The 13,944-nt window shown below is 46.2% G+C and overlaps 1 protein-coding gene across 5 annotated transcripts in view; it reads left to right on the forward strand.

The window, feature by feature from the left end:
* Nucleotides 1-13,944, forward strand: part of LOC122029753 (leucine-rich repeat receptor protein kinase HPCA1-like) — a 36,409-nt gene that overhangs the window by 20,014 nt on the left and 2,451 nt on the right. For 4 of the 5 annotated variants that reach the window (XM_042588877.1, XM_042588878.1, XM_042588875.1 and 1 more), the window contains exons 3-11: nucleotides 12,217-12,291; nucleotides 12,397-12,468; nucleotides 12,540-12,701; nucleotides 12,835-12,909; nucleotides 13,000-13,071; nucleotides 13,148-13,219; nucleotides 13,549-13,617; nucleotides 13,709-13,783; nucleotides 13,870-13,941. In XM_042588877.1, the coding sequence (XP_042444811.1) occupies nucleotides 12,217-12,291; nucleotides 12,397-12,468; nucleotides 12,540-12,701; nucleotides 12,835-12,909; nucleotides 13,000-13,071; nucleotides 13,148-13,219; nucleotides 13,549-13,617; nucleotides 13,709-13,783; nucleotides 13,870-13,941 (744 nt within the window). Of the gene's footprint in view, nucleotides 1-11,875; nucleotides 12,060-12,216; nucleotides 12,292-12,396; nucleotides 12,469-12,539; nucleotides 12,702-12,834; nucleotides 12,910-12,999; nucleotides 13,072-13,147; nucleotides 13,220-13,548; nucleotides 13,618-13,708; nucleotides 13,784-13,869; nucleotides 13,942-13,944 lie in introns of those variants that run through there. The other variant, XM_042588876.1, reaches the window with a different exon arrangement.

Genomic DNA, 13,944 nt, shown 5'->3' on the forward strand with positions numbered 1-13,944 from the left:
TAAAATTTATATCTTCTTGACTTCTCAGAATAACCTATAAAATTACAGCTAACTATTCGTGAGTCTAGTTTCCTTCATTAGCCCTGTAAGGCCTAGCTTCAACTGGACAACCCCAAATGTATAAATGCTTAATGCTAGGCTTTCTACTCGTCCACATCTCGAATGAGGTTTTAGTTATTGCCTTACTAGATACTCTATTGAGGAGGTAAACTGTAATTTTGAGTGTTTCACCTCACAAAGACTTTGGTAGAGAAGTGAAAGTCATTATACTTCTTATCATGTCTTTTAGGGTTTGATTGCGACGCTCAATTACACCATTGTGACTGGATGTACTATGCATAGTATATTGAGGCACAATCTCACACTCAGCAAGGTAGTTCACAAAATGTCCTAAATATTGTTCACCTGATCCATTATATCGATCATAATATTCATCTCCACAGTCGGATCAGACGACTTTAATTTTCTTACGTAGTTGAAGTTCAACTTTGACTTTAAAAATTTTGAACATGTCCAAAGATTACAATTTCTCATGAATAAGGTACAGATAGCCAAATCTAGAATAGTTATCTATGAAGCTAATAAAATATGTGTATTCATTTCAAGATGCTTTAGAGAATGATCCATAAATGTCCGTATGTATTAGCTCCAAAACTTCACTACAATCGCTAGCCCCCTTGTTCCTTTTATTTGTGGTCTTCCCCTTAGCATACTCCATGTAGATATCAAAGTCTGACATATTAAGGGAATCAAGAATTTCATGTGACTTAACCTTTCTAGGCGCTGTTTGGATATATGTCCTAAATGCCTATGTCACAACATGGAAGAATTTTCGTCAGACAATTTACGTTTCGTACCTATACTATGTATTATTACATTGTCAACTATAGGAGTAAAGGTGTTCAATTTATAAAGCTTATCAACCAAGGAAACATTATCAACCAACATTGAATTAAAGAAAATACTAAAAATTCCATTTCTAAATGAACAAGAATATCCTAATTTGTCCAAACAAAAAATTAAAATTAAATTCTGTCAAAATACGATACAATAAATATATTTTCTAAATCTAGAAAGACATTGGTTCCTAAATAAAGCCTAAAAACATCAATCGACTCGACTTTAGTCTTCTTTTCATTTCTTGTATAGATGTATTTTTCACCATCAAGCGGAAGTCGGTTCTTGAGACAACCCTGCATAGTGTCACTTATGTGAGTAGTAGCATTGGTATTTATCCACCAAGTGTCAGTGAGTACAATAATTAAATTGACTTCCGAACTAACAAAGTTGAGAAGTTTACCCTTCTTTATACGCCAGTTGGCGTACATGAGGCAATCTTTCTTCATATGACATTTCTTCTTGCAAAAGAAATAAGTAGATTCTTTATCCTACTTCTTGTGCTCCTTATGACCATTGCCTCTAGAATCTACAGTTTGTTTTCCTTTTCTTTTGTTATTGATTCTCTTTCGCTTCTTACTCGCACTTTGAGAACCAAATGCTAAGTGAGCACTCTCAATTGTCTCAATCTTTAGTCTCTCCCCTGCTCTTACACACATTGAGCAATGAGCTCATTTAATGTCCACTTTTCCTTTTGAGTATTATACGATATCTTAAAAGGAGTGAACCGTGTAGGTAGAGACATCAAGATAAAATGTACTAACATACCTTTAAGCATATAAAGTTTTAGTGCTTTCAGACTTGTCGTTATATTGGACATCTCCCTAATGTATTCCCTTATGTTTTCTTTACCACTGTACCGTATGATTACTAACTTCGTAAGAAGTGTGGTAGTCTCGACCTTTTCATTTAAGGTGAATCGGTCTGCCAATTGGTCCAGGAAACTCCTAGTATCTCCTCCCTCTGTTATTGAGTCCTTTATTGATGCCGGTATGGAAAGCCTCATGATAGTCAGACACATGTGATTTGATTTCTCCCACAGCTAAAATTTAGCCCTATGCTCTATAGTGCTAGCATTGGTCAGAGGTACAGGACGATTATTCCTTAATGTCTAAGTCTATGTAACCTAAGACTACTATCACATATTCTTTTTATTCAGCAAATTCGAACCAGTTAATGTTGAGATATTATTAATACTGTAGTTACAAATTGCACTGAAATTTAAAAAGAGATATTTATTTAAGCTCATGATTTAACTAAAGCCAAAAACATATAAGTAACATAAAATTATGTAAATAAAATAAAATTTTAAATGCACATAAATGAACTCTTTATGAGATATTAAGTACAACATAATGTGTCTTCTTTTGGGTTGACATATTATCTATTAGCGATACTCTCTGATATAATTCAAATTTTAATTAGCCACATAATGTATCTTCCTTTGGGTCGACCCATTGTACGCATAATATGATACTTTATATGAGTTATTTTTGGTTCATATCTCACAACAACTTTAATCAACCACGTAATATGTCTTCCTTTGGGTCGACATATTTTGTGCATAATCTGAATAAAATAATATTTTATTCTATAATTGGAAGCTACTATATGCATATATCTGACAAAAAAGTAATCTTTTTTTGGGTCGATTACTTTTAGCATAGATATATGTTTATCAACGTAAAATGTACTAAACCTACCTAAGATGCCTTCCTTTGAGCTAACACATTAGTTAAACTAATTGTTATGTAGATAGACTTAAGAAAACTCTAGAAACTTAATTTGAATAGAAATTACTTAATCAACTTTAACAATATAAAATTAAACTTATTAATCGATTTATATATTAAGATAATCGATTGATATGATCCAATTCATTCTCTCAATTAATTCGAAAATTTACTATATGTGACCATATAATTATGTATAGAACCCTTTCTTAATAAATTAAAGTTTCCTTTAAGTCCTAATCATTGTTTTAAAATTTATTTAATGCATTTTGTTTTTTTAATAAACAGTAAACTAATTTAAAAAGAATGTTTAATATTTCAACGTTAAACAGAACAGATGAAAAAAAGACACCGTTGTTGAAACAGTAGTCTCAATGGAACGTTTTTTTTTTTTTTAATTTTGTTGTTGAAACAGTTTGTTTTAATTACATACTGTTTCGTTGTTGAAACAAATTTTTTTTTTACTGTTTCGTCTGTTTCATGTTGAAACAGTTATTATTTGATGCATGAAGCATTAATGTTCTACGAAAAAGATAGACTAACAAAAGTTATTCGGAAAAAAAAACAATTTCAACTAATTAAAAATAAATTAATAATTGATGTAATCGTGAGTTTAAAACTCTTAATAAATTAAATTTCAATTATTTCTATTTAAAATTTCAGACTCGAGAACGATCATTTGTTTAAAGTAATTTTAGACTACGACGATTTTTACTGTTCTTTGTGTTTTTCATATAAACATGAAAAGCACAAAAAATAAATCTACTTAATTTTAGCTTATATAATTTTTGACGATTAGAAATTATGTTATACTAGTAGACTTAATCTAACATATAAATAACAAATCGATGAAAACTTAACTTTTATAATCAATGAAAATGACGAAACAAAACTTATGATTCTGATACTAATTGATAGTATTGAATTTTCTCCTAACTTCATGAATTCTAAAAACGAAATAAGAGTTTGAATAGAGAAAAGACAAGAATATATATAATGGATCATCGTTTCATCGATAACATAATATAAAAAAATAAATACATGAACATAATGATAAAGAGCCTGATGAAAAGCCATATCTTTATCTTTTAACGTTATCTAAAAGATCTCGAGGAAGAAGAAGCGGAAGCAAACAAGAGATCTTACTGTGCAAAAAAGCTTTTTATCCGTCCACCTAATAGAATAATTATATCGAACATGAGCATCTTTTCTGAAACTGAAACAAGTTTCTTGTTTTTGTTGCCACGAGTTTCGACCTGATTTTGGCAAATGTCGGTGATCCGGCGGTAAGAATGGGGGGCCCACCCTCTGAAGGGTCCCAGCCTAAGGACGGATGGAAGGCTGGTCAAGCGGGTAATGGTCTGAGCGGAGCTAGAAATAACCCATCCATGGGCTTGGGTTTCCGACGCCAAGGCAGGAGGATCGAAGGGCCGAGCGGGAGACCGATCGGCTGGGATCGAAGGGCCGAGCGGGTGGTCCGTTCGGCCAAGATAAGGGCGAGGGTACAGAGGTAGCCGAGCGGCCTATGCGCTTGTCTTGGGATATGGGATGTCAGAGAAGGCATGTCTGATGATTAGGCCGTACACAAGATTGCACGATGGAAGATCTCGCCGTCACATCAGGGAGAGGTGGATACAGTAGCAGTATGGCCTCATATATGCTCTTCTGACAGACCCATACTTGGGTATGGTCTAAAGCAGATGACTGCTTCGATTGACGTGCCTGGGCTCTTTCGATAGTTCTATATAAGGCCTCCATTTCTTCACCGGAGGTACGAGAGTCTTCTACTTCAAAGCCACTTCTTTGCTATTTCCTCGCCTGACTTGAGCGTCGGAGGGCCGTCGCCGGGACACCCCTCCCGGCTCGGTTTTGTTGCACCTGAGGATCTAGTAGGGAGCGTCACATCCCACGTTCATTGACTCCTGGTTCGGACAGGATCAATCAGCTTGTCAACCATGCGGATCAAGGGACAATGGACGAGGCTGGAAGGATACACAATGTGGCACTCTCACAAGAAGAGTTGGATGCTCTGGTCGAGATGAGGGCCGCCAAACTTGTGGAGCAAAAACAGAAAGAGGCAGCCGAGCGGCCGGAGCAACAAGCAACATCTACGTCGGGTGGCCGAGCGGACGCACCTCAAGCCACCGTCACATTCCATCGGGCCTTATTTCGCACCCCTGAAGCCGCACTAGCTCGAAGAGATAGAGGATCTTCTTCCGACGAAATGCCCAGGCGAGACGCCAGAAAGGGGAAAGCTCCCCGAGCAGATTCATCTCTCGAGCGGATCAATCGCCAATTCTCGGAGGCTATTCTACGAGACCCTCTACCCAAGCACTACGTGCCTCCGACGATCGGAGAGTACAACGGAACAACGGACCCGGATGATCATCTGGATAAGTTTGATAACACAGCTACACTCCATCAATATACAGATGGAGTAAAGTGTCGCGTCTTCCTTACAACTCTCTCGGGATCGGCTCAACGGTGGTTTCGGAGGCTGCCGGACGGATCCATCACTAGCTTCAAGGACTTCCGAACGGCCTTCCTCCACCACTTCGCTAGCAGTCGGCGTTATCAGAAGACAAGTGTCAGCTTGTTTGCCATCAAGCAAGAGTCGAGAGAATCGCTTCGAGCCTACATCCAGCGATTCAACCAAGTGGCGATGGATATTCCAACGGCCACATCGGAGACGATGATGAATGCCTTCACGCAGGGCCTTGTGGATGGGGACTTCTTCCGGTCGCTCATCCGAAAGCCGCCCGGAGATTATGATCATATGCTACATCAGGCCAACGAATACATAAACGTGGAAGAAGCACAAACCGCCCGGAAAAAGGAAACTCCTACCGAGCGGGCACCTATTCAGGCCGAGCGGAAACAGCATGCCGCTCAGCAGCCACCTAGAGGACCGAGAGCCGAAGCAATACGATCTCCCCACGCCAGGTCGCACGTACAAGAAGTGGCTGCCGCTCGGCCCAAGCCAAAGAAGAGGAGGACCCCTATGTTCTGCTCCTTCCACAAGACGGATACGCACAACACGAAGGATTGTCGAAGTCTTCCCTTCGTGGCCAATCCCGTTCCTAGAAGGGCCGAACGACGGTCACCTCCCACCGACAGGAGACAAAGGACTCATGAAGCTGACCGGACCCGCCCCGAGAGGCGACATCAACAGACACCCGATCGGCACCGATCTCCGAGACAGGATAATCGCCGGGCGTCCAGAGAACGGTCACGACCGTCCGCTCGGGAAGAGGAGAATAGAAGCAATATTGCCAGAGGCGAGATCAACGTTATTGCTGGTGGGCCGACCGGAGGAGATTCCAACAGAGCCAGAAAGGCAGGCGTCCGGCAGCTCCAGATCCACGCAGTCGGTTGCAGCCAAGAGCGGGCAAGTGGGCCGGAAATCACTTTCGGGCCCGGGGACTTAGAAGGAGTCGAAGTGCCCCACGACGACGCCCTGCTCATTAAAGCGGTAATAGCAAACTACACTATTCACCGCATATTTGTTGACACAGGGAGTTCGGTCAACATCATATTCAAGAAGGCGTTTGACCAGCTGCAAATTGATCGAGCCGAGCTGCTTCCCATGACAACTCCGCTCTACGGGTTTACGGGTAACGAAGTTCAGCCGGTTGGACAGATCCGGCTGGCTACCTCGCTGGGAGAGGAGCCGCTCAGGAGGACCAGGACAATAAATTTTGTGGTGGTTGATTCTCCCTCGTCCTACAATGTCATTTTGGGCCGACCGGCGCTCGGAGAATTCCGAGCAGTCGTCTCAACCTTCCACCAGAAGATGAAGTTCCCCATCGAAGACAAGGTGGGAGAGGTACGGGGAGATCAGTTAGCAGCTCGGCCAGTGGTAAATGGGTCGAGCCAAGCGCTCGATGAACGAAGGCCCCGCGCCGCTCGGCCGGTGGTAAATGGGTCGAGCCAAGCGCTCGATGAACGAAGGCCCCGCGCCGCTCGGCCGGTGGTAAATGGGTCGAGCCAAGCGCTCGATGAACGAAGGCCCCGCGCCGCTCGGCCGGTGGTAAATGGGTCGAGCCAAGCGCTCGATGAACGAAGGCCCCGCGCCGCTCGGCCGGTGGTAAATGGGTCGAGCCAAGCGCTCGATGAACGAAGGCCCCGCGCCGCTCGGCCGGTGGTAAATGGGTCGAGCCAAGCGCTCGATGAACGAAGGCCCCGCGCCGCTCGGCCGGTGGTAAATGGGTCGAGCCAAGCGCTCGATGAACGAAGGCCCCGCGCCGCTCGGCCGGTGGTAAATGGGTCGAGCCAAGCGCTCGATAAACGAAGGCCCCGCGCCGCTCGGCCGATGGTAAATGGGTCGAGCCAAGCGCTCGATGAACGAAGGCCCCGCGCCGCTCGGCCGGTGGTAAATGGGTCGAGCCAAGCGCTCGATGAACGAAGGCCCCGCGCCGCTCAGCCGGTGGTAAATGGGTCGAGCCAAGCGCTCTATGAACGAAGGCCCCGCGCCGCTCGGCCGGTGGTAAATGGGTCGAGCCAAACGCTCGATGAACGAAGGCCCCGTACCGTCCGGTCGGAGGTAAATTATCCGAGCCAAAATGCCCGACGAAGCAGACCCTGAGCCGTTCGGCCCGAATAAGTAGAAAGATGAAAGCACATTGAGTATTTTCTGCTGGAAGGAAGGCCAAGGTCGCTCGACCTGGTAAGGAGTTAGCCTTAAAGGCCGTCTAGCCCAGACGTTAAACCGTAGAGCCGCGCCGACCGGCTATAAATAACCGCGCCGTCGAGCACCGACGTTAAAAATCGAGAGACGAGCCGGCGTCTATAAATCCCCGAGCGGAAGGTCGACGAGCACCGTCGTTAAAGATCGAGAGCCGCGCCGACCGGCTATAAATAACCGCGCCGTCGAGCACCGACGTTAAAAATCGAGAGACGAGCCGGCGTCTATAAATCCCCGAGCGGAAGGTCGACGAGCACCGTCGTTAAAGATCGAGAGCCGCGCCGACCGGCTATAAATAACCGCGCCGTCGAGCACCGACGTTAAAAATCGAGAGACGAGCCGGCGTCTATAAATCCCCGAGCGGAAGGTCGACGAGCACCGTCGTTAAGATCGAGAGCCGACCGGCTATAAATAACCGCCCCGAGCACCGACGTTAAAATCGAGAGACGAGCCGCGTCTATAAATCCCGAGCGGAAGGTCGGCGAGCACCGTCGTTAAAGATCGAGAGCCGCCCCGACCGGCTATAACCGTCGAGCACCGACGTTAAAAATCGAGAGACGAGCCGACGTCTATAAATCCCCGAGCGGAAGGTCGACGAGCACCGTCGTTAAAGATCGAGAGCCGCGCCGACCGGCTATAAATAACCGCGCCGTCGAGCACCGACGTTAAAAATCGAGAGACGAGCCGACGTCTATAAATCCCCGAGCGGAGGGTCGACGAGCACCGTCGTTAAAGATCGAGAGCCGCGCCGATCGGCTATAAATAACCGTGCCGTCGAGCACCGACGTTAAAAATCGAGAGACGAGCCGGCGTCTATAAATCCCCGAGCGGAAGATCGACGAGCACCGTCGTTAAAGATCAAGAGCCGCGCCGATCATGATCGTTCGCAAGTACCAGATTGATTAACCCGATCGGCCGTCGGTTTGCCAACACTTCGCATTCACTGAAGGCAATTAGTATAGCCAAGCGCTAAACGATTTTGAGGAAACAAGTCAATTGGTTAACCCGATCGGCCGTTTAGTAGGAAGCTAGGGGAGTCCAACTGATTCTACGAATAAGCAGCAACACACTAAAACGAGACAATGAAGGGCAAACAAAAAATGCAAGCAAAGGAACATAAGGAGGCCGAACGGCACGTACAAAAATTTTTGCATCCGCTGAGCGGATGAAATACAGAAAGCACTTGAAACAACTCGCCTCACTCTGGGTCTTCAAAATTAAAGAAGGTGTCCGGGATATCATCAATCATGGCCGCCAGGTCGGAGGCTGGAATGTGCATTTCCTCGGGAAGGTGGCCACCCTTCTTCAAGTACGCCATGGTGACCTTGACCGCCTCGAGGAAAGTTGAGGAGACGTTGCCACCGAATTTTGTGCCGAACCGCTCCGAGCAGAGGTATTCTTGGCGAGCTGCTGCTAGGCGACTCGACTCTCCCTCCTTATATTGTCTGAGCGCCGCTCGGGAGGCAATCAGCGAATCTTGAAGAACTTTCAGGTCCACCTCCGCTTTGGTGCGTTCAGCCGAGCGCCCTTCCCGTTCGGCAGCTAGTTGGGCTTCCAGATTCTTAGACTGCTGATCTAGGGCTCGGACTTCAACTTTCATTTTGTCCAAATCAGCAATCGCCCGCCTCTTCCGGCTGCTGGCGCGCTTCACGTCTGCATCGCGTGTCTTGACCAGGCCTTCAAGTCGAGCCACCTCTGTCGCCAAGTCGGCGGACTTCTTCTGTTCGGCCTCGAGGGTTTGTTTCTCCCGCTCGGCCGATGGACCCCCTGACACTTGGAGTTTCTCCAGGAGATCCTCCAGCTCGGCTAGCCGATGGCTAGTGGCGATTTGCTCAGCCCAACGCTGTAAGGGAAATAATAAGATCAGCGACCCAACGGAAACATGGCACAAGAGAAATGAATTTACCTGAGTCGCCTGCTGCATATTGTTATCGCCGAGCTGCTTAGGCGTCATGAGGGCCACTTGAATCTGGGCGTCCTCGAAGAGCTTGGCGAGCGGGCCCGTCAGGGTTATTTCATGGACGGGGCTTGATGGCCGATCAGCAGACAGTAAATATTCCTCCGATGGGAATCGGAGGGTAGTCTTGATGGTCGGATGGCCGGACGGTGCTTCTACAGTCTCGACCGCCTGATGCGAGGACTCCTCCATGGTGGAAGTTTCGCCCAACCGACGTAAGCGGCGACGAGTTTGGGGAGGAGAGCCAGAGGGCCGTGCGGTAGGCGAAGCCACGGGGGTCCCGATCTGCGGCGGTGTGCGGTCCGGCGAATCTACCCCGATCGGCGCTTGTGGTTCGCCTTGAGTCGGAAGGCCGGGGTCTCTTCGACGTTTCCGCCGAACCTCCAGTGGGGGATCCCCGACCTGGGGGACTCCCAGCTCTGCTGGAGCAGAGGAAACAGGATCCGCCTCAACATCCGTTGAAGCGGCTGAGGTGACTTCTGTTTCAGGGGCAGACTGCGTCCCCCCCTCTCCTGTAGCTGCCGGGCGGCTGGGGATAAGACCCCGCTCGGCGAGTTCTCTTTTAGTCGCCGCTTCGATTTCCACGGACTTCAACTTCAGATGATCGGTGGCCTTGGAGCGCCACATGACTTCAGCTGTAATGGAAGAAATTAAAATCAGTTAGACAAAAAAGGCGAAGAGAGTAAAAGGTCCTTACTCATGCGGTAGGGGAGATTGGCCCGAACGGGTGATAATCCGAAAATATACAACACCCCCTTGAGAAGCAACTGGTCGATCTTGTACCGCTGACCGGACAACCAGTTCGCCGCATGAAGGTAAGCCGGGTTGCTTCTGAACTTGCCGAGCTCCGGCTGAGTCGGCACAGCGGTCTGCCATTTGGTACGGAATGCTGGCCGCTCGGGAAGTCGGATGTAGAAGAAAAACTCCTTCCAGTGTTTGTTGGAGGTCGGCATATTATCAAAAAATCTAAAGCCTATTCTACTTTGGAAGATAAAAGTGCCCGGCTCGGATTGTTTAGGGTAGAAAAAGAAGTGGAATATTTTGGGGTCAAGAGGGATACTGTGCAGCTTAAAGAGGACGACTGCCCCGCTCAGCAGCCTAAAGGAATTCGGCACAAGTTGGCCGAGCGGGATGCGAAAATAGTTACAAACCTCTAAAATAAAGGGATGGGTAGGAAATCTAAGGCCGCCCTGGAATTGGTCTAGAAAAAAACAAATGGTGCCGATCGGGGGGTCATGGGGCCGGTCAGTCGGGTCGGCTACAACTATTTCGTAGTTATCGGGAATCCCATACGTCCGAGCAAGGCGCCGAGCACCCTCCTCATCAAACCGACTCTCCATGGTCAGATACCAAGGGCCATGAACACCAACAGCGGGTTCGGAGGAGTTTGCCATCTCGAAGAAGCAAAAAGATAGCGAGGAATCGAAGGAATGGGAGCAAAAGAGGCAAAACAAGTTGGGAAGACCTTGTAAACGAAGGGAGAAGACTCACTGAGAAGAAAATGGACGGAAAAGATCACCGGGGAGAAGGTAGCAGCCGGAAGGGGGAACTGGATCGCCAGAGGCTACAGCGGCAGAGGAGGCAGAAGGAGAAAGCACGAGCGAGCGTGCGGCAAAGGAGGAGAACTGAGGCTTTATACAGCCGGGATCAGTCGGCCTCCGCCGTCCGATCCAGGTCACGACAGACAAGGACGCCATCGGGCCGTCCATTTTAAACGGGGGCATCCCATCGTAAGTGACGCCGCCACCACACAATGGTCGACACGTGGCGCTCTGTCACCAAGCGCAATTAATGCGCCCATACCGCGCACGCTTCGCCTTAATGAAGAGGATTTGCGTGATTTTCGAGAAGATTTAGACAAGCAAACATCCACGTTGAGCGACAAGACAACCATAACTAAGAGCCGAGCGGCTGAACTTGGCAAAAGGGCCGAACGGCCCCAGGAATATTATAAGCGACTGAAAGGCGACGACCGCCCGCTCGGACACATAGTCCAGTCAGTCGGACTCACTGCCTCCTTCGACTAGACTTGAAGGGAAGGCAAGTGATCCGGCGGTAAGAATGGGGGGCCCACCCTCTGAAGGGTCCCAGCCTAAGGACGGATGGAAGGCTGGTCAAGCGGGTAATGGTCCGAGCGGAGCTAGAAATAATCCATCCATGGGCATGGGTTTCCGACGCCAAGGCAGGAGGATCGAAGGGCCGAGCGGGAGACCGATCGGCTGGGATCGAAGGGCCGAGCGGGTGGTCCGTTCGGCCAAGATAAGGGCGAGGGTACAGAGGTAGCCGAGCGGCCTATGTGCTTGTCTTGGGATATGGGATGTCAGAGAAGGCATGTCTGATGATTAGGCCGTACACAAGATTGCATGATGGAAGATCTCGCCGTCACATCAGGGAGAGGTGGATACAGTAGCAGTATGGCCTCATATATGCTCTTCTGACAGACCCATACTTGGGTATGGTCTAAAGCAGATGACTGCTTCGATTGACGTGCCTGGGCTCTTTCGATAGTTCTATATAAGGCCTTCATTTCTTCACCGGAGGTACGAGAGTCTTCTACTTCAAAGCCACTTCTTTGCTATTTCCTCGCCTGACTTGAGCGTCGGAGGGTCGTCGCCGGGACACCCCTCCCGGCTCGGTTTTGTTGCACCTGAGGATCTAGTAGGGAGCGCCACATCCCCAGCGTTCGTTGACTCCTGGTTCGGACAGGATCAATCAGCAAATTGTCAACCATGGGGATCAAGGGCACACTGAGCGCAGACATCGGAACACTCAGCGAATTGAGAATTTTGTAAGTTCATTTGCAGTCTTACCTCATGGCAGATGTAAACTTGGTGCAGCTTTTCTGAAATCATAAACCTTTGCCGAGAACACTATTGATTCTCTGATTGTTTAAACAAATAGAATAGCCATTACTTAAGAGATCTTACAGACAAGAAAACTTGCAGGGATCTATCATTCAACAATAAGCTTGGTGGTCAACTAACTCCGAGTATTGGAAGCTTGATGAAACTGACCACCCTGTGAGGCAGAACTCCTTTTATAACAAGAATTCACTCGCTTCAAATCATTTTCAACTGTCCATTATGCAGTGTTTTAGACCTGATAAAATGCGTACTATCTTGCAGAATCTTAGCTGGTTGCAGCTTTACTGGGAGTATCCCAGATGAACTAGGATCTCTACAAAACCTCTCATATCTGTAAGCTAAATCATTCTGGTTGGGAATGTCGAGCCTTCAATGCTCACTCACTTTGATCTGTTTTTTCCCAGCGCTCTAAACTCAAACCAGTTCACTGGCGAAATCCCATCATCCATGGGCAAGCTTTCCAATCTTTTCTGGTTCGATATCTCCGATAACCATATCAGTGGACCTATTCCAGTCTCCAATGAACTAGAACCTGGCTTGGACCTACTTTACCACGCAAAATATTTGTAAGTCATTCCAAAGGGCATAAAGCAATGAAAGTCAAGTCGACTTTTGCACATTTGAATTATTAAATACCATAGTCCGTTTAATTTTCGTTTCTTTTCTATTAATGTTCGTTCTTTTCGGCCTGCTTGACAGCCATTTCAACAAAAATCAATTATCTGATGACATCCCGGAAAAACTCTTTCACTCAAACATGATATTGTTACACGTGTAAGTTGAATTTTGTAGATTCACATTTCCTCTAAAACTTGAGAAAATTTTAAATAAATTCTGACTCCTGATAACAACAATATTTGGCAGACTTTTTGTTGGAAACAAATTAACGGGAAGAATTCCAGATTCCATATGTTTAGTAACAACCATTCAGGTTCTGTAAGTATATATCCTTCAATCCAACATAAATTCTAACTGATCTTCGTTAGTAACTGGTTAATTCTTTCCATGGCAGGCGATTGGACAGGAATTTCCTAAGTGGCTCAGTTCCATCCAATATCAACAATCTTACAAGCATCAATGAACTGTATGATATGTCATATTCTACTTGTTAAAAGTATAAATAGGCAATTGGCTACATTTTTGAACAACTTAAGATGTTGCAAAAGATGTAAGCCATACTAACATCAACCATCAGCCAAACTACAAAAGATGTAAGCCAACATTCTATGGTCTTAGCATGAACAGGAACATCATAGGTTATTAAACAATGAGAATAATATAAGAATAATGCAATGTCAAACACAGATTGTATATATTTATGGTTTGATATGTCATATGTGGTTTAGCATGCATCATCAGATGAAGTTTATCAATGCAATAGAAGAACTCACTTCCTGCATCAATCTTTTTCAGAAACCTAGCAAATAACATGTTAACGGGTTTAATACCAGATCTGAGTGGAATGGATAGCCTCTATTATGTGTAAGACTTCACAGAATTTCCTTAAGCACTTCCCTAAGTTGAGTAAATTAACTTTGATTTAACACTCGAACACCAACTGTATGATTTTCAGGGATTTGAGCAACAACACCTTTGCTCCCTCAGAAAGCCCAGCATGGTTCTCGAATGTTACATCGCTCACTGTGCTGTTAGTTCAACAACTATCCATCATGATTATGAATCAAGCAATTTAGTTGATAACCATGACTAATGTTTCCATGTTGATTGCTCCAGAGTGATACAGTTAGGAGGGCTTTATGGAGAAGTACCTGAAACACTTTTCAGTTTTCCTCAGTTACAGCAAGTGTA

The sequence above is a fragment of the Zingiber officinale genome, chromosome 10B (assembly GCF_018446385.1).
Source record: "Zingiber officinale cultivar Zhangliang chromosome 10B, Zo_v1.1, whole genome shotgun sequence".
Lineage (NCBI taxonomy): Eukaryota > Viridiplantae > Streptophyta > Magnoliopsida > Zingiberales > Zingiberaceae > Zingiber > Zingiber officinale.